The 19,866-nt window shown below is 48.3% G+C and overlaps 1 protein-coding gene across 3 annotated transcripts in view; it reads left to right on the top strand.

Moving 5' to 3' along the window:
* The first annotated feature begins 9,352 nt into the window (after positions 1 to 9,352).
* Positions 9,353 to 19,866, top strand: part of LOC141251092 (uncharacterized) — a 33,719-nt gene continuing 23,205 nt past the window's right edge. The window contains exon 1 of one of the 3 annotated variants that reach the window (XM_073670216.1): positions 9,353 to 9,441. In XM_073670216.1, the coding sequence (XP_073526317.1) occupies positions 9,353 to 9,441 (89 nt within the window). Of the gene's footprint in view, positions 10,752 to 19,866 lie in introns of all 3 variants that reach the window. The other 2 variants (XM_073670217.1, XM_073670218.1) reach the window with 2 other exon arrangements.

Genomic DNA, 19,866 nt, shown 5'->3' with positions numbered 1-19,866 from the left:
GCAGCGGCTCTCAAACTCTGCTCAGTGTGTTCCAGCTGGCGCAGAGAGCGGTTGCATCACCGATGTGACTGCGCTCCAAACCATCCGGATTGTCGTGTGACATTTTTGTGCAAATTTTTAGTTTTCATCCCTAGGAATAATTCACTTTGGTGTGATTGTAACATACAGAAAATTTTGTATCATTGCAACATTGTTTACTGGTGGCTCAATCATCACAAAACTGACAATTATTTGTAATAAATGTCTTGCAGCAAAAGTAAATGTACAAATTTACAGTGGTTTCACTTTTAACAAAACGCGCTTTATTTGGTCATGGCAATGCTTCTCCACACACTGGAGAATAAACGCATGAGTGCAATGGCGTGTTCGGCGGCGTCATTCATGATTTTCAATCTGACGACTTTTGAGGATGCAGCGATGTAACTTGCATTGGTGTGCCACAGACAAGGATCTTGATGTAGAAAATCTTGGGTTATTTCCAGTGCAACAAACAGTTGTTTTGTGTTGGATGACATAAAGTGATGAAGTTTCTTGTGTGACACAAGGTCTTCGGCAAGCTGCACGCAAGTTGAGCAGACATCGTTGCCTTCATTCTGCAGAGCCAGTACCATCTCAACCTTTTCTGCAGTTGGAACCTCACTGTCAAAAAAAGCCAGACCCACCATAATCTCACTGAGGTACTATAGGTGATTCCGTTGGTTCCTTTGTATGCTACAAGCTCTTGCAGTAATGTCAAGTCATTTCGCAGTGATGTGGCTGGGATCTGAAGAGGTAATAAGCCTTTAACCCTCAACTGGTGAGGTGGGGTTTGCCATGTCCCAGGGAATTTTTGTTCGGCACCCATTCTTTGAAAAATGCTGGTATGAGGATACGTGTCTCACTAGCTTCCATCCATTTGTGGGTGTCAAAAAATTTGTTATACTCATGTGTAATCAATCGCAAATAAGAAAACGATTAAAACAAACGTGATCTTTGCATTTTCTGTAAAAATAAGAGATTTCTAAACACTGGGGTATAGGAAACCCCACATCACCAGTTGCGTGACAAAAACCCCACCTCACCAGTTGAGGGTTAAGTATAAGCAGACAGTAAAAGTGCAAAATTGCCAGAGATTTTTTAACTCTGTCAAAGTTAAACAAAATTGACGAAACATGAAGATCTTCAAAGTGTATCTCACTTGGGCCATCCATCGGGGCCGATGGTAGACGCCTGAAGTGTTGATGTGTTCATCTCGGTTTGCTGGTGAAGCAAGGAACAGGAGTGACAGTGTTAACAATTCCTTGTAATCATCTGTTGGATGGCATTGTGCAAGCTGGTTGGTGCAAAATTCCACTAGACACTCCTTTTGTGGACCCAGCTCAGTGGAAAATATGTCATCTTCCATTCCAGCCGAAAACTTGGTTTTGTCCAGTTGACTACAGGCAGCCGAAAATCTCTCGAACAACTTCATATTTGCACCTGTTGATTCGGGCCACAATTTATCAAACACGCTTGCAATAATTAGCTTGTGAATGTGGTACCTACACGGTAAACTCAGTAGTTCCTTCTGCAGTTTCTATTGCAATAGGATGCACGCACCAGCTTTTGTACCAGTGTTACTACTGGTTGTGTCGAATTACCTGAACTTCACTTTACCCTAGTTGCTTCAAATCACCCTAATATCGCTCATCAACACTTGCAAATTACTATTATAATTTAAAGTAAGTGAATTTCAGGCAAAAATGTAATTAAACAGTAAGGGCTGTTTCATACATTCTGATTTTTCCGGTACCAGAAAAACCATTACTGGAGATATCCGTGTCCGTGTGTGGCAACCGTGTGCCACATTAGGAGCACACGTAGCAGAGCCTGGGAATCAGTGTACAGTTAGTGCTGTTCCAAATCACTCTAATATCGCTCATCAACACTTGCAAATTACTATTTTAAATTAAAGTAAGTGAATTTCAGGCAAAAATTTAATTAGACAGTAAGGGCTGTTTCACATGTCCTGATTTTTCCAGTACCGGAAAAACCAGTACGGGAGATATCTGTGTGTCCGTGTGTGGCAATCGCGTGCCGCATCAGGAGCACACATAGTGGCGCCTGAGTATCAGTGTACAGTTAGTGCTGTTTCCAAGCGTTGGGTGCTGAACGCTGCCCTTATCATTGTCCCTTGCTTGCGCTGTGATGAGCATGAGTAAGGGACAATGTTGGGAGTAGTCTGCTCCAGCAGTGTCCATGTGTAAAAATAAGAATAAAATCCTTATACTCACCTGTCCAGAGATCTCCCCCGCTGTAATCCATTGACCACTGACGCAGAGGAGCCGGGGAGAATGAGCCGCTTCAGCAAGCGGGAGCGGGCCCCGGAGCTGCGCTGAGCTCAGGAGCGGTGTGTCACTCAGTGAGCTCCGCTCAGTGCAGGGCCCCACTCACTGTTGCGGCTCATTCTCCCCGACTCCTCAGTGTCAGCGGTCAGAGGATTACAGCGGGGGACATCTCTGGGCAGGTGAGAATAAGGATTTTATTTTATTCTTATTTGTACACATGGACACTGCAAGAGCAGACTACTTCTCCCAACATTTTCCATTGCTCGTGCTGATCACAGCGTGAGCAAGGGACAATGATGAGGGCTGCATTCAGCACACTGCGCTTGGGAACAGCGCTAACTGTACACTGATTCCCAGGCGCTGGTACGTGTCACACTGATGACACATGGATGTCATCCGTGTGTGTTCAGCATGGGAGATTTTGCGGACTGTGCAGAGTGTAAAAAACGGACATGTCTACGTGTGGAACACACAAACACATGGTCCGTGGAAACACACTGACGTGCACAGACCCATAGATTTGAATGGGTCTGCATGTGTCAGTGTTTCCAGTACGTGTGGAAACTGTCACTACACATAATGGACACACTGATATGTGAAACAGCCCTGAAAGACAAATGAGAGTGGTATAAACTGATGTGCAAATATTTAGAAATTACATTTACCTAAAACAGTGAACAATACTGAATGTTGTCTGTAATCTGCAACAGGAAATATAAACAAATACTAATAATATTAAATGTTCTTTACAAATTACAAATAAGCAAATTTAAGAGTTACAAGGAGCGGTCGGGATCTTATCGCTGCTCTATATTAAAACTATCCCAATTCTATTTTACCGACTATTAAGTGTTAAAGGGCTGACATTGAGCCACCTTTTAAACATAACCAAAATAAATGATTTTTAAAACCGCTTCCCGACCGCCCACTGTATATAAACGTCGGCGCTGCCTGGGCTCTGTGCAGCGCCGACGTTTATAAACGGTCGGTGGTCCCGCAGCCCTCTGACAGCTCTGACAGGGGACATCATCAGGATCTGATTGGATCAGGTCCCAATGATGTTAACCCTTAGCTACCTTCTAGATGCCACGATCTATAGCGATCGCGGCATTTAGAAGATAGTGAGAGGAGAGGGGGTCGCCCACTTACCTCTCCGCTGGCCCCCCTGATGTCTGAGAGGACCTGGCATTGTCATGGCAGCCGGAGGTCACATGACCGCCTCTGGGTCTGCCAAGTACGGTGTCCTGCTAGGCTCAGCCCGCAGCTGAGTCTAGCAGGAGATAATGACAGTTTTACACTATCAGCAGAGCTCTCATGCAATGCAATAAATGTCTATTGCACTGCATGAGAACAATGATTAGAAAAATAACAATTAATGTCCCATACAGGACTAAGTAAAAATGTAAAAAAAAAAGCCTAAAAAATGTTTTCAAACTGTTAAAAAAAATCGCAAAATAAATAAATAAAATATTAAACCAATAAATCAGTGTATTTATGCAAAACCAAAAAAAGTACACATATTTGGTATCGCCGTGTCCGAAACAACCCAATCTATAAAACTGCCACACTAATTAACCCCTTCTGTGCACACCGTAAAAAATAAAAATAAAAAACGGAGCAAAAAACTATGCTTTTTCATCATATCGCCAAACAAAAAGTGGAATAAAATGCAATCAAAAAGCCAAATGGAAATAGAAATGGTACTGCTGAAAACGTCATCTTGTTCCGCAAAAAAAAAAGCCGCCATACAGCTCCATCAGCCGAAAAATAAAAAACTTATACCTCTCAGAATAAAGCGATGCAAAAAAATTATTTTTTCTATAAAATAGTTTTATTGTGTAAAAGCGCCAAAACATAAAAAAATATATAAGTGTAGTATCACTGTAAACGTAGTGACCCGAAGAATAACGCTGCCTGATCACTTTTACCACACGCAGAATGGCATAACAAAAAACCTCAAAAAACAATTCCTGAATTGTTGATTTTTGCTCATTTTACCAAAAAACGAATAGAAAGCGATCAAAAAATGTCATGTACCCAAAAATGGTACCAATAAAAACGTCAACTCATCCCACAAAAAACAAACCCTCACATGACTCTGTCAGCTGAAATATGAAAAAATTATAGCTCTCAAAATATGGCGATGCAAAAACTAGATTTTGCAAAAAAAGCGTCTTTTAGTGTGTGACAGCTGTCAATCATAAAAACCCAATATAAATCTGGTATCTCTGTAATCGCACCGACCTGAAGAATAAAGTCGTCTAATCACTTATACCGCACAAGGAACGGCGTAAAAAAGAAATAAAACCAATTCTTCACCTGCTACTGATTTGTTTATTATGTCTCCCAAAGATCGCAGAAAGGCTCTGCCCACATTTATCCTGCGCTCTGCGCTGAGCACTTACACCAGAGTTTCCGTGTAAATCTCTGAAATACGTGATTCAGACGGAAACCCATGACGGAAGATTCCCTGTAATGAGGCAGATATAGGCACTGTTGATGCCGTCTGGCCTGTGATCCCACGATGTCAGTTTTTTTAGGCGTGCATAAAAGTGCGGTTGGCCACAGTTTTGTGCACTTCTGAAAAAAAGGACACCGTTAAACAGAGGCCAGACGGAGTCCAGAGTAACTCTGCTGCCTCATTATAGTGAATGGATCCCGCAGGGGTTTCATCTGAATTACATCACTTGGAAATTTAGATGGAAACCCCGATGTAAGTGCTCAGCCTAGAGCGCCGGATAAATGTTATGTAAAATGTTCCCAATAAAAGCTTCAACTCAGTCCTCAAAAAAAGCTAGTCCCCACTCAGGTCTGTTATCTGTTAAAAATATAAGGGACTTCCAAGTTACTGGTAGCAGAAAGGCTCTGGAAAAGCGAAATGGCCCTTGCCCCCCAAAAGAAATTCAGAAAATGTTATGCTCCCAAATCAAAATGCCTCCCTCCCTTCTGAGTCCCACAATGTGCCTAAACTACATTTAGGGTTCACATGTTTGGCATTCCTGTAGCGATGAGAGCTTGCCTAATTTATAGGTGCATGTCTCCAGAAGCACGAGCTGGGCACAACGTACTGGTCACTACAGCGTACTGGTCACTTCAACAGCAGTTTGAAATTTTCACTCAGCAACATCCACTGCTGCTTGTTTCCGGAAAAGACCCATGGAGTCAATATCGTCACTACACCTGTAGGTAAATTCCCAGAGGGGTATAATTTTCAAAATAGGTTCACTTGAGGGGGGATTCTGCTCTTCTAGAACTTAGAGGCTGTGTATATGGAGTCCGCAAACTATTCTACAATAATTTGTTCTACAAGAGTCAAATAGCGCTCCGTCCCTCCCGGATCTCGCCGTATGGCTAAGCGGTACGGTACAGCCACATATAGGGTATTGCCACGTTTAGAAGACATTGTGTGACACATTTCGGCACCATTTTTACCCACTGCCCTGTGTGAAAATGTAAAATCTGAGGGTAAAACATTTTTTTGTGGTAAAAATATAATTGTTTTCTTCACTGCCCAATGGTATAAATAAAAAAATGCTTACTACTTCCCTAGATGAATTCCTTGAGAGGTGTAGTTTACTAAATGGGGTCATTTGTGGGGGTTTCTGCTGTTTCGGCATGTCAGCGACTCTTCAAATGTGACATGGTGTCTGCAACCTATCCCAGCCAACATAGCGCTCCTTTCTCTTCCGAACCCGGCCGTACACCAAAGCAGTGGTTTTCCCCCACATATGGGGTATCGGCGTACTCAGGAGAAATTGCACAACAAATTACATGGTGCAATTTCTCCTGTTACCCTTATGATAATGCAAAATTAAGGGATGAAAAACGTTTTTGTGGGAAAAATATGACAATTTTATTTTTACGGCTCAATATTATAAACTTCTGTGAAGCACCTGGGGGTTCAAGGTGCTCACCACACATCTAGATAAGTTCCCTAAGGGGTCTAGTTTCCAAAATGGTGTCACTTGTGGGGGGTTTCCACTGTTTAGGCACATCAGGAGCTCCCCAAATGCGACATGGCGTCCGCTAATTATTCACACCTTGTACATGCGCGGCTCCTCTCCGTACAACTCGTACACACGCGGCTCCGCTCCGTACGCATCGTACACACGCGTCTCCGCTCCGTACACCTCGTACACGCGCGTCTCCGCTCCGTACGCCTCGTACACGCGCGGCTCCGCTCCGTACGCCTCGTACACGCGCGGCTCCGCTCTGTACGCCTCGTACACGCGCGGCTCCGCTCCGTAAGCGCGCGGCTCCGCTCCGTACACCTCATACAAACGCGGCTCCGCTCCGTACACCTCGAACACGCGCGGCTCCGCTCCGTACACCTCGTACACGTGCGGCTCCGCTCCGTACGCCTCGTACACGCGCGGCTCCGCTCCGTAAGCCTCGTACACACGTGCGGCTCCGCTCCGTACGCCTCGTACACGCGCGGCTCCGCTCCGTACGCCTCGTACACGCGCAGCTCCGCTCCGTACACCTCGTACACGTGCGGCTCCGCTCCGTACACCTCGTACAAACGCGGCTCCGCTCCGTACGCCTCGTACACGCGCGGCTCCGCTCCGTACGCCTCGTACACGCGCGGCTCCGCTCCGTACGCCTCGTACACGCGCGGCTCCGCTCCGTACGCCTCGTACACGCGCGGCTCCGCTCCGTACGCCTCGTACACGTGCGGCTCCGCTCCGTACGCCTCGTACACGCGCGGCTCCGCTCCGTGCGCCTCGTACACGCGCGGCTCCGCACGCCTCGTACACGCGCGGCTCCGCTCCGTACGCCTCGTACACGCGCGGCTCCGCTCCGTACACCTCGTACACACGGCTCCGCTCCATACACACGCGGCTCCGCTCCGTACGCCTCGTACAGGCGCGGCTCCGCTCCGTACGCCTCGTACGCGCGCGGCTCCGCTCCGTACGCCTCGTACACGCGCGGCTCCGCACGCCTCGTACACGCGCGGCTCCGCTCCGTACGCCTCGTACACGCGCGGCTCCGCTCCGTACGCCTCGTACACGCGCGGCTCCGCTCCGTACGCCTCGTACACGCGCGGCTCCGCTCCGTACGCCTCATACACGCGCGTCTCCGCTCCGTACGCCTCGTACACGCGCGGCTCCGCTCCGTACGCCTCGTACACGCGCGGCTCCGCTCCGTGCGCCTCGTACACGCGCGGCTCCGCACGCCTCGTACACGCGCGGCGCGGCTCCGCTCCGTACGCCTCGTACACGCGCGGCTCCGCTCCGTACACCTCGTACACACGGCTCCGCTCCATACACACGCGGCTCCGCTCCGTACGCTTCGTACAGGCGCGGCTCCGCTCCGTACGCCTCGTACAGGCGCGGCTCCGCTCCGTACGCCTCGTACAGGCGCGGCTCCGCTCCGTACGCCTCGTACAGGCGCGGCTCCGCTCCGTACGCCTCGTACACGCGCGGCTCCGCTCCGTACGCCTCGTACACGCGCGGCTCCGCTCCGTACGCCTCGTACACGCGCGGCTCCGCTCCGTACGCCTCGTACACGCGCGGCTCCGCTCCGTAAGCCTCGTACACACGCTCGGCTCCGCTCCGTACGCCTCGTACACGCGCGGCTCCGCTCCGTAAGCCTCGTACACGCGCAGCTCCGCTCCGTAAGCCTCGTACACACGCTCGGCTCCGCTCCGTACGCCTCGTACACGCGCGGCTCCGCTCCGTACGCCTCGTACACGCGCGGCTCCGCTCCGTACGCCTCGTACACGCGCGGCTCCGCTCCGTACGCCTCGTACACGCGCGGCTCCGCTCCGTACGCCTCGTACACGCGCGGCTCCGCTCCGTACGCCTCGTACACGCGCGGCTCCGCTCCGTACGCCTCGTACACGCGCGGCTCCGCTCCGTACGCCTCGTACACGCGCGGCTCCGCTCCGTACGCCTCGTACACGCGCGGCTCCGCTCCGTACGCCTCGTACACGCGCGGCTCCGCTCCGTACGCCTCGTACACGCGCGGCTCCGCTCCGTACGCCTCGTACACGCGCGGCTCCGCTCCGTACACCTCGTACACGCGCGGCTCTGCTCCGTACACCTCGTACACGCGCGGCTCTGCTCCGTACACCTCGTACACGCGCGGCTCTGCTCCGTACACCTCGTACACGCGCGGCTCTGCTCCGTACACCTCGTACACGCGCGGCTCTGCTCCGTACACCTCGTACACGCGCGGCTCTGCTCCGTACACCTCGTACACGCGCGGCTCCGCTCCGTACACCTCGTACACGCGGCTCTGCTCCGTACACCTCGTACACACACGGCTCCGCTCCGTACACCTCGTACACGCGGCTCCGCTCCGTACACCTCGCACACACGGCTCTGCTCCGTACACCTCGTACACACGCGGCTCTGCTCCGTACACCTCGTACACACACGGCTCTGCTCCGTACACCTCGTACACACGCGGCTCCGCTCCGTACACCTCGTACACACGCGGCTCTGCTCCGTACACCTCGTACACACATGGCTCCGCTCCGTACACCTCGTACACACGCGGCTCCGCTCCGTACACCTCGTACACGCGCGGCTCCGCTCCGTACACCTCGTACACACGCGGCTCTGCTCCGTACACCTCGTACACACACGGCTCTGCTCCGTACACCTCGTACACACGCGGCTCCGCTCCGTACACCTCGTACACGCGCGGCTCCGCTCCGTACACCTCGTACACACACGGCTCTGCTCCGTACACCTCGTACACACATGGCTCCGCTCCGTACACGAGGCTCCGCTCCGTACACCTCGTACACACGCGGCTCCGCTCCGTACACCTCGTACACACGCGGCTCCGCTCCGTACACCTCGTACGCACACGGCTCTGCTACATCCACACTGTAAACCCCTCCTGACCCCACACATAAACTTCACCTCATCCAGCACCATGACAACCAGCACAGCAGAGTCCTGCATCCACTGAGGCCCCTGATCATGTGACTCCTGACTCCTCCCCTCCTGTGACCTCATCACAGGTCCTGTGCACACAGCCATATATGTGGTGTTGGTAGTGTCTAGAGTGGAGGTGATTCTTTGAGAGGGATGATGTCACTGGAAGGGGGCGGGGCCTCCTTCAGTCCAGTGAGTGAAGATCGGACACCAGGAAGCTGTGTTGTGCTGAGGCTGCTGGGAAGGTGAGGACTGAGGGGCTGCACCATGGAGCCTGTGCAGGTGGGATGAGGACACAGGACTCAGTGTGAGTGATCTGAGGAGGGATTTTAGAAGACCCCCACAGCCCCATGCAAGTAACAGGACCCTCCTCCTTCACCATACAGACCCCCAGCACACAGCCCCATGCAAGTAACAGGACCCTCTCCTTCCCCATACAGACCCCCAGCACACAGCCCCATGCAAGTAACAGAACCCCCCTCCTTCCCCATACAGACCCTCAGCACACAGCCCCATGCAAGTAACAGAACCCCCCTCCTTTCCCATACAGACCCCCAGCACACAGCCCCATGCAAGTAACAGAACCCCCCTCCTTTCCCATACAGACCCCCAGCACACAGCCCCATGCAAGTAACAGAACCCCCCTCCTTTCCCATACAGACCCCCAGCATACAGCCCCATGCAAGTAACAGAACCCCCCTCCTTTCCCATACAGACCCCCAGCATACAGCCCCATGCAAGTAACAGAACCCCCCTCCTTTCCCATACAGACCCCCAGCACACAGCCCCATGCAAGTAACAGAACCCCACTCCTTTCCCATACAGACCCCAGCACACAGCCCCATGCAAGTAACAGAACCCCCCTCCTTTCCCATACAGACCCCCAGCACACAGCCCCCCCTCCTTCCCCATAGAGACCCCCAGCACACAGCCCCATGCAAGTAACAGGACCCTCTCCTTCCCCATACAGACCCCCACGCTTGGTGTAGATTTGTCTGTTGTATGATGATTTGGTGAATGGCTGTTGATTCTCTATTGTATCAGCCCCTGCAGCTTATTGTTCTTTTTTCCTTGAGAACAAAGGTGCAGGTTGTTTGAACAATCGATGTTTGTTATTTGGTGACTGCAAACATTGCAGGATAAATATGCAGGTTAATTGTCCACTGGAACAATGAGAGAGAGAGAGAATGCCTCCTCCCACCCTTCCAGAGGTCTGTGGATAATGCCCTGAATGTCATTTGTGGGTAGAAAAAGAGACCTCTTTCCTTCTCTAAGAGACTCTACAAGATGTCAGCTTAAGAGACCACGGCCCCAGCTGTAGGAATACAAATCTGCTTCTCTGACCATCACTGAACACACAAAGACGTCTGGAGAATCCAGGTTGGGACAGTTAGGTCACCTGGCCACATACCTCGCTGTACTCGGGTTAGCTTCTTAAGCTTGTCATTACCTCCTTTCTGTGGGTGTCCGCCAAAAGCGAGGAGCTACTGGTTGGGGAAGACGATCCTAAAGTCCCGAAGTCAGAGGTTTTAATCTCCGGCGACCCAGCGAAAAGGTGAGACTCAGTCATTTGCACCATCTTGTGTACTTGCTGAGACTGGCACTATATTTTATTGACTGTTGGTGATGCAATAAAGTATCCCCCTGTTGTTACCCTCACCCTGTGTGGTCTAAGTAGTATTCTGCCCACGGGAAGGAGTGCGGGAGTTCAATGAGATGAGACCTGGTCCATGTCTTTCTAAAGACAGACAGGCCAGCGAACGAGAGCACCCACTGACCCTCATGTCTCCACCCTCCTTCCCCATGCAAGTAACAGCACCCCCACCTTCTTCACTCAGTCCCTCAGCACACAGCCCATGCGAGTAACAGCTCCCCCTCTTTCTCCATACAGACCCCCAGCACGCAGCCCCACAAAAGGACCAATAACCCCTCCTTCCCCGTGCAGCCCCACGCAATTAAAAGCACCTCCTCCTTCCCTATGCAGACCCCTAGCACGCAGCCCCACGTAAGTAACAGCACCCTGTCTTTCTGCATGCAAGTTACCAAACCCCCTCCGTTCCAAAGCAAGCAGTTCCATGCAAGTAACACAACCTACTCCTTCCACACACAGACCCCAGCATGTTGCAGCTCGTAAGTAACAGCACCCCTTCCTTCCTCCTGCAAGTAACAGGACCCCCTCCTTCCCCATGCAAGTAGCAGCACCCCTCTTTCCCCACACAGAGCCCCCCAGCATGCCGCCACACGTAAGTAACAGCACCCTCCCTTTCCCACTCAGACCACCAGCACGCAGGCCCACACAAGTAAGAGGACCACCTCCTTCACCACGCACACCCACAGCCCCACACAAGTAGCAGCACAATAGTGTTGTCCTCTATGAACATACAGTGGCATGTAAAAGTTTGGGCATCCTGCATGGTTAGTAGCTAGTTGCGCCCCCTTTTTCACAGCTTGTAAAAGCTTTTTTCAGCCAAACAATAGTCTTTCAATTCTTGTTTGAGGGATTTTCATCCATTCTTACTTGGAAAATTCTTCCAGTTCTATGAGATTCCTGGGTCATCTTGCATGCACTGCTATTTTGAGGTGTAGCCACAGATTTTCAATGATGTTCAGATCAGGAGACTGTGAGGACCATTGTAAAACCTTCAGCTTGCAGCTTTTGAGGTCGTCTAGTTTGGAATTTGACGTGTGTTTAGGATAATTATCCATTTGTAGAAGTCTTCCTCTTTTCAACTTCAGCTTTTTTACAGATGGTGTTATGTTTGCATCAATGAACTGGAGTATAATTTGGTATATATGCAATGTGTAGGAGCATGTTCACACTGGCCATTAAACAGACCAAACCTAAGATAGAAAGTACATGGACATATTACCTACTATAAGTAAGTAAAAAGCAAAAGTGCATATAAATAGCATGGGGTACGTAGTAAACTTGGCTTTTATGCTTTTTTTGTTTTCTGTCATTACGGTCCTAACCTCTAATATTAAAACATTACTATGTGTCAAAGATGACCTCAATGTGAATAAGGGCTGAGCAGGACCGGGCCCCAACTATGGACACCCAGCAGTGGGAAGCTATATAAATGTAATATAAGAAAGTCTTAGGCTTCGTGCCCAACAATTTCCGCAGCGAAAACGCTTAAAAAAATGCTGCGGATTATCATTGCGGAAAAATCCGCAGCATGTCTATTAATTTTGCGGACACGCAGCGTAATTGCCGCCATTGACTTGCATTGAATCGCTTAATATCCGCATCACTACATTTGCACATGCGGATATTAAGCGATTCAATGTGCGGATGGTACTCGGGGCTGGAGAAGAGGAGACTCTCCTCCTGACCCGGGTACCATAGTACCTGTTAAAAAAAGAATAAAAAATATACATTATACTTACCTTCTGATGGCCCCCGGTCTCCTGTACGGTGCGTTCTGGCTCCCCGGCAGCCTGCTATGGTCTAAAAGGACCTTTCATGACGTCATTTAGTCATGTGACCAGTCACGCTACCGCTGACGTTGGCGGTCGCGTGACCTGTCACATGACTAAATGATGTCATGAAAGGTCCTTTTAGATCACTGCGAGCTGTACAAGAGACCGGACGCACCAGAGAAAAGACCAGGGGCCATCAGAAGGTGAGTATAATGCTTTTTTTTTATTTTTTTTACCATTTTTATTCTTTTTTTCAACTATTAACTTGGTCACGCTATATAAATCCATGCCGGTTGCATAGATTTATATAGTGTGACCCAAGTTGTGAAGCATTTTCCAAGTGATGCTAAAATCCCTTGGAAAAGCGCTTGATAACCCGCATGCAAAAACTTTTCACAAACGCTTCTACCTGGCAGGAAAAACGCATGTAAAATCCGCATGCGTTTTTCCTGCCAGGGAGATGCAGAAAAAATCTGCAGCATTTCTGCATCGTGGGCACTTAGCCTTATCCCATTTATCCAAATTGTATCCATATCACTTCAGAGGGAGTTTGAGAATCTCCTGCCAAAGGATCTCATTAACTTATGAAAAATTAACTTTTGATCAAATATTTTTAAACAATTATCACATTGAAAGAGCTGAGAACAGACAAACACTTATTCACACTAAGGCTATGTGCCCACGATGCAGAAATGCTCAGGATTTTTTCCTGAGCGTTTCTGCATCTCCCTGGCAGAATAAAACGCATGCGGATTGTACATGTGTTTTCCTGCCAGAGACATGCGGAAGTGAAGCGTTCTTCACATGCATTTCCGCATGCGGGTTGACAAGCGCTTTCCAAGCGATTTTAGCATCACTTGGAAAGTGCTTGACAACTTGGTCACACTATGTAAATCCATTCAAACGGCATGGATTTATATAGTGTGACCAAAAGAAAGGTAAAAAATGAAAAAATATATACTTGCCTTCTGATGGTCCGCGCTGTCATGCTTCACCGTCCTGGCTGTCGGCAGCGGTAGACTGAAGGACCTGCCGACGTCAGCGTCGCGTGACCCGTCACATGACTATGACATCAGCGCAGGTCCTTCAGTCCATCGCAAGCTGCCGGCATGAAAGGACGAGCGCATCGGGGGCCGTCAGAAGGTAAATATAATCTTTATTTTTTATTTTATTCTTTTTTTTACAGTTTTCTATGGTACCCGGGTCTGGAGGAGAGTCTCCTCTCCTCTAGACCTGGGTACCATCCGCACATTGAACGCATGCATTCCGCATGTCCTTATCTAGTGAAGCGGAATGCTTGCGAATGCAAGTCAATGGCGGCGAAAACGCAGCGCTTCCGCAAAATAATTGGTAGTGCTGCGTTTTTTTTCCGCAATGATAATCCGCAGCGGAAATTTCCACAGCATGTGCACAGCACATGCGGATTATCATTGGGGAACATGGCAGGCCTTCTACCATGCGTTTCTACAGCGTTTTTGCCACTGCGGAAACGCTTAAAAAAACGCATCGTGGGCACACAGCCTAAGGCTATTGTCACACGTTCAGTATTTGTAAACCAAACCCAGGAGTGGGTGAAAATACAGAAGTGATGACGTGTTTCTGTTATACTTTTCCTCTGATTGCTCCTCTCCTGATTTTGGCTTACAAATACTGATGGAAAATACTGACCTAATACTGAACATGTGAACGTGGCCTTAGGTAGATAAGGTGCTCACTGCTATCAGTATTTTCAGCAGGTTGCAAAGATTAAATGCACAATCAAAGCTTCAAACATAGTAAATCTCCAAAATGTCTGCTGTACATTGATAACCAGAAACAGTAAAACAGACTCTCCCCTAAAATTACCTACAAGAAGAACTGATCAATAAAAGACTGAGTTGTTCCCAGCCATTTTGTGGGCCCCAAAGTGATTACCATGGTTACCAAAGAGCCCAAAGGGCTGCTGTAAATGCAAAGGCTGTGTGGCCTGTCCAGTTATGGAGACTGGGAATACCTTCACCAGCCAGGTCACATGGAGAATACACCATTAATGATTTCATCTATTCTAAGACAAAAGGGGTGGTCTATAAGGCCATTGATATTAATTAAAGGGGTTGTTCACTACTTTAACATTGATGCACTTTCAGCTGTTATAGGGGGCGGCGGCCGCCGGCCGGAAGTCCTTGACTGCGGTGCCTGGCCATCCATCTGTAGTGGTTGCCACTTGTAACTGCACAACTGCCTCCCATTCAACTGATGTGCAGTTACAAGCAGCGGCCACTACAACTTGACGGCCAAGCACTGCAGGTAAGGATTTCCGACACCTATAACAGCTGATCGGCCGGGGTGCCGCGCCCGGGACCCCAGCCGATCATACATTGATGCCCTATCCTACAGATAGGGCATCAATCTTAAAGTAGTGGACAATTTCTTTATGTAATATCAATAGTACTGCCACTTGAGCATCGTTATAAATAGTGAAACTTTAACATGTCCTATGATTAGAACATAATGGGTATTGTGAGAGATAAATACTCAATTGATTTAGCAGTGATTAAGAAACAGAAGTGGACAGAATAAGTTTCATGAACAGTAGGACACTGAACAGAACAGGAGAGTGCTGCAGGGCTGGATCTCCTTGACTTCTACTTCTCAACAACTTTGTCCCTGAGTTGTTTGGAGATCTCCTTGGTCTTCATGGTGTTGTTTGGTTAGTGATGTTACGGGAGTGCTGTAGGGCTGTATCTCCAGGGCAATGCTGATCAATGAGTTAATGCAGGAGGGAAACGAGGGAGGTGGTTGTGGCACATAATGGAGAGTCAGCATGAGAGAAGCTATGAAGTGGGAGCAAGATGTCTCCATATTGACTGACCAGCCAGGAAGCAGCGTCACACGCCGAGCCTGCATTATCTAATGGAGCACAAGCACTGTGCCCCCATGGTTATGCAGGAGGGGTGGAGGGAAAGTACGTGAATCAAACAGTGTGGCTCCCTGGTTTATTTGGACAGGAAGTGCAGGATCACACACCTGGAATGCGGTAAGCATTAAGGGTGCACTATGTATGTATAGATAGAGTAACTCTTAATGAAAGCTAATGCTATTGGTGGGGGTACCTGTGCACCACCGAGCACGCCCCAGAATCTCCATTTTTATGGAGGAGTGCAGCACTCTGCACACTTCTCCTATACATGAGCTGGGATCACACCTGGCTCCATAACTTATCTTGTTTGCTATCTTTGGATCTACTAGATCCATTGCCCTTGTGCAAATACACTCCCCTGATGAGACCTCATGAATGAGGCTGAAACACGTAGGTAGGAATTCTTGTAGGGGTACATTTTTCTAGGATATACACTTGGGTACAGGAGCTTCGCTGGGCACGACCAGTACAGTAGAAAAGAACCTTTTTGTAAGCTGCTAACTCGGTCTTTCCATCCAGCAGAAACTAAAGGCCCCGTCACACTAAGCGACGCTACAGCGATCCTGACAACGATACGACCTGTCAGGGATCGTTGCTGCGTCGCTATGTGGTCGCTGGTGAGATCTCAAACAGTCACATCTTCGCAACAATGCGGCGACCCGTAACGATCTGTATAACGATGCACGCCTATGTGTTTCTGTGTCTGAGTCGTTAACAAGGTCGTTGGTAAGGTGTCAAACACACCGATGTATGCTACCCAGCGGGGCTTCAACGATCAAAGAAATGTCCAGACCATTCCGACACGACCAGCGATCTCACAGCGGGGGCCTGGTCGCTGTTAAGTGTCAAAGGTAGCGAGATCGCTACTGAGGTCGCTGTTGCGTCACAAAACTTGTGACTCAGCAGCGATCTCGCTAGCGATCTCGTTTAGTGTGATGGGGGCTTAAGTGCATCCAGAAAGGAGTGAGGGGAGATGGGAGCCATTCTTCCTGAGCACTGGTAATACTGAGCACTTGATCAATGTACTGCAGGCATTTTGGAGATTTACTATGTTTGAAGCTCTGATTGTGCATTTAATCTTTGCAATCTGCTGAAAATACTGATCGCAGTGAGCATCTTATCTACCCAGCTATTCTGTGAGTGTGAACAAGTGCTTGACTGATCTGAGCTCTTCTCTTTTACTGCAATAATTGTTTTAAAATATTTGATTAAGTTGATGAGATCCTTCTGCTGTAAATTCTCATTGAGTGCTAGAACCTAAAGCATAGATGGCTTTTATTTAATTAAAGCCAGTGTTTACTAAGTGCCCTATGTTGTGTATATTCACTTTTGCTTTTTACTTACTTATAGTAGGGTATATGTTCATGTGTTTTAGTTTCTGTCTTAGGTTTTGTCGTCCACTAAGTTGGTCTAACTCTTTGTGAACTTTATGGAGAACACAAATAGTGGGAATAGTGACATTTAGGTGCCATGAATTCAAATTTATTCTTTCAGATTAGTTTTTTTATCCAGACCCTCAACCAAAATTTTAGTAAGAATTTCATAATATTTAGACTTTGGGAGAAAAACTAAAAGAGAATTTAGAAAATGCATCAGTGACACCTCTGAGATATCAGATATAAAAGGGATACCCCATTACTAGACAAATTGGAGGGTATCATCAGGGTGACAACAGAGCTATCTCCTTTTGTATTTTAGAGGTTGTCAGACAAAATCGGAAAAAGAGATTAGTTTATTCCAATCCTCCAAAAAGAATGCCAATGGATTTTCCATTTGGACTCACCCCCGTGGGATTGAATGAACAGATGACCTTGGTGGTTTTATTTAGGATCTGTATATGGGAATTTCTACTGAAAGCCGGTTACACTACTTCTGTCTCCATACAAGAGAGCCAAGTTTTGCATTGCTAGACACCTCTTATCATGGTGTACACCACAGGTGATATCTACTGTTCTGTGAGCCCCAGTTTTTATTCCACACACTCGTACTTCCAATATTGCACTGACTGATATACAGTACAGACCAAAAGTTTGGACACACCTTCTCATTTAAAGATTTTTCTGTATTTTCATGACTATGAAAATTGTGCATTTACACTGAAGGCATCAAAACTATGAATTAACACATGTGGAATTATATACTTAACAAAAAAGTGTGAAACAACTGAAAATGTCTTATATTCTAGGTTCTTCAAAGTAGCCACCTTTGGCTTTGATGACTGCTTTGCACACTCTTGGCATTCTCTTGATGTGTTAATTCATAGTTTTGATGCCTTCCGTGTGAATGTACAATTTTCATAGTCATGAAAATACAGAAAAATCTTTAAATGAGAACATGTGTCCAAACTTTTGGTCTGTACTGTGTATATCTACATTATACTAATCTGCCTATTTTGGGCTTTTGCAGAGAGATTACAACTATATACACTGCTCAAAAAAATAAAGGGAACACTCAAATAACACATGCTAGATCTGAATGAATGAAATATTCTCATTGAATACTTTGTTCTGAACAAAGTTGAATGTGCTGACCACAAAATCGCACAAAAATCATCAATGAAAATCAAATTTATTAACCAATGGAGGCCTGGATTTGCAGTCAACCCCAAAATTAAAGTGGAAAAACACACTACAGGCTGATCCAACTTTGATGTAATGTCCTTAAAACAAGTCAAAATGAGGCTCAGTATTGAGTGTGGCCTCGACGTGCCTGTATGACCTCCCTACAATGCCTGGGCATGCTCCTGATGAGGTTGCGGATGGTCTCCTGTGGGATCTCCTCCCAGACCTGGACTAAAGCATCCGCCAACTCCTGGACAGTCTGTGGTGCAACGTGACGTTGGTGGATGGAGCGAGATTTGATGTCCCAGATGTGCTCAATCGGATTCAGGTCTGGGGAACGGGCGGGCCAGTCCATAGCTTCCTTTGCCTTCATCTTGCTGGAACTGCTGACTCACTCCAGCCACATGAGGTCTAGCATTGTCCTGCATTAGGAGGAACCCAGGACCAACAGCACCAGCATATGGTCTCATAAGGGGTCTGAGGATTTCATCTCTCTACCTCTGGCGAGCACATAGAGGGCTGTGCGGCCCTCCAAAGAAATGCCACCCCGCACCATTACTGACCCACTGCCAAACCCGTCATGCTGAAGGATGTTGCATGCAGCAGATCGCTCTCCACGGCGTCTCCAGACTCTGTCATGTCTGTCACATGTACTCACTCAGTGTGAACCTGCTTTCATCTGTGAAGAGCACAGGGCGCTAGTGGCGACCTTGGCAATCCTGGTGTTCTGTGGCAAATGCCAAGCGTCCTGCACGGTGTTGGGCTGTGAGCACAACCCCCATCTGTGGACATCGGGCCCTCATACCACCCTCATGGAGTCGGTTTCTTACAGTTTGTGCAGACACATGCACATTTGTGGCCTGCTGGAGGTCATTTTGCAGGGCTCTGGCAGTGCTCCTCCTGTTCCTCTTTGCACAAAGGCGGAGGTAGCGGTCCTGCTGCTGGGTTGTTGCTGCTGGCCCCCTCCACGTCTCCTGGTGTACTGGCCTGTCTCCTGGTAGCACCTCCAGCCTCTGGACACTACGCTGACAGACACAGCAAACCTTCTTGCCACAACTCGCATTGATGTGCCATCCTCGATGAGCTGCACTACCTGAGCACTTCTGTGGGTTGTAGAGTCCGTCTCATGCTACCGTGAGTGTGAAAGCACTACCAACATTCAAAAGTGACCAAGACATCAGCCAGAAAGCATTGGTACTGAGATGTGGTCTGTGGTCCCCACCTGCAGACCACTCCTTTATTGAATGTGTCTTGATAATTGCCAATAATTTCCATCTATTGTCTATTCCATTTGCACAACAGCATGTGAAATTGATTGTCAATCAGTGTTGCTTCCTAAGTGGACAGTTTGAGTTCACAGAAGTTTGATTTACTTGGAGTTATATTCTGTTGTTTAAGTGTTCCCTTTATTTTTTTGAGCAGTGTATATTGATTCTGATATCTATTTTAGCTCTTAATAATGCAGATATTTAAATATCTTAACTTATATGAATCTCTTGTGTTAATATTGCACCTGCTGTGACATTTATTGGCTCTCATTGTGGCAATTTTTTTGTAAACTACAGTAATATCTTATCCTTTGCTACCCCGTGCGGGCGCCTCCTCCAGGCAACTGACTGTTGCGGGGGCGCGCCCTCAGTATCGATGGACTTGTACCATGCATGCACCAGTACGGGGCGCTGTTTTAGACATCCTGACATTATCTGAGGCTCAGGACACATGTAAGAATCACGGTCGTGACCTCTTTTGTTGGAATACCTGCGCATGCGCCCTGGAAGCTCCTATTG

The sequence above is a fragment of the Phyllobates terribilis genome, unplaced genomic scaffold, assembly GCF_046119375.1.
Source record: "Phyllobates terribilis strain yellow unplaced genomic scaffold, ASM4611937v1 Scaffold_6589__1_contigs__length_43403, whole genome shotgun sequence".
NCBI lineage: Eukaryota > Metazoa > Chordata > Amphibia > Anura > Dendrobatidae > Phyllobates > Phyllobates terribilis.
The sequence above is the reverse complement of the archived record's forward strand: the minus strand, read 5'-3'. Positions and strand labels throughout refer to the sequence as shown.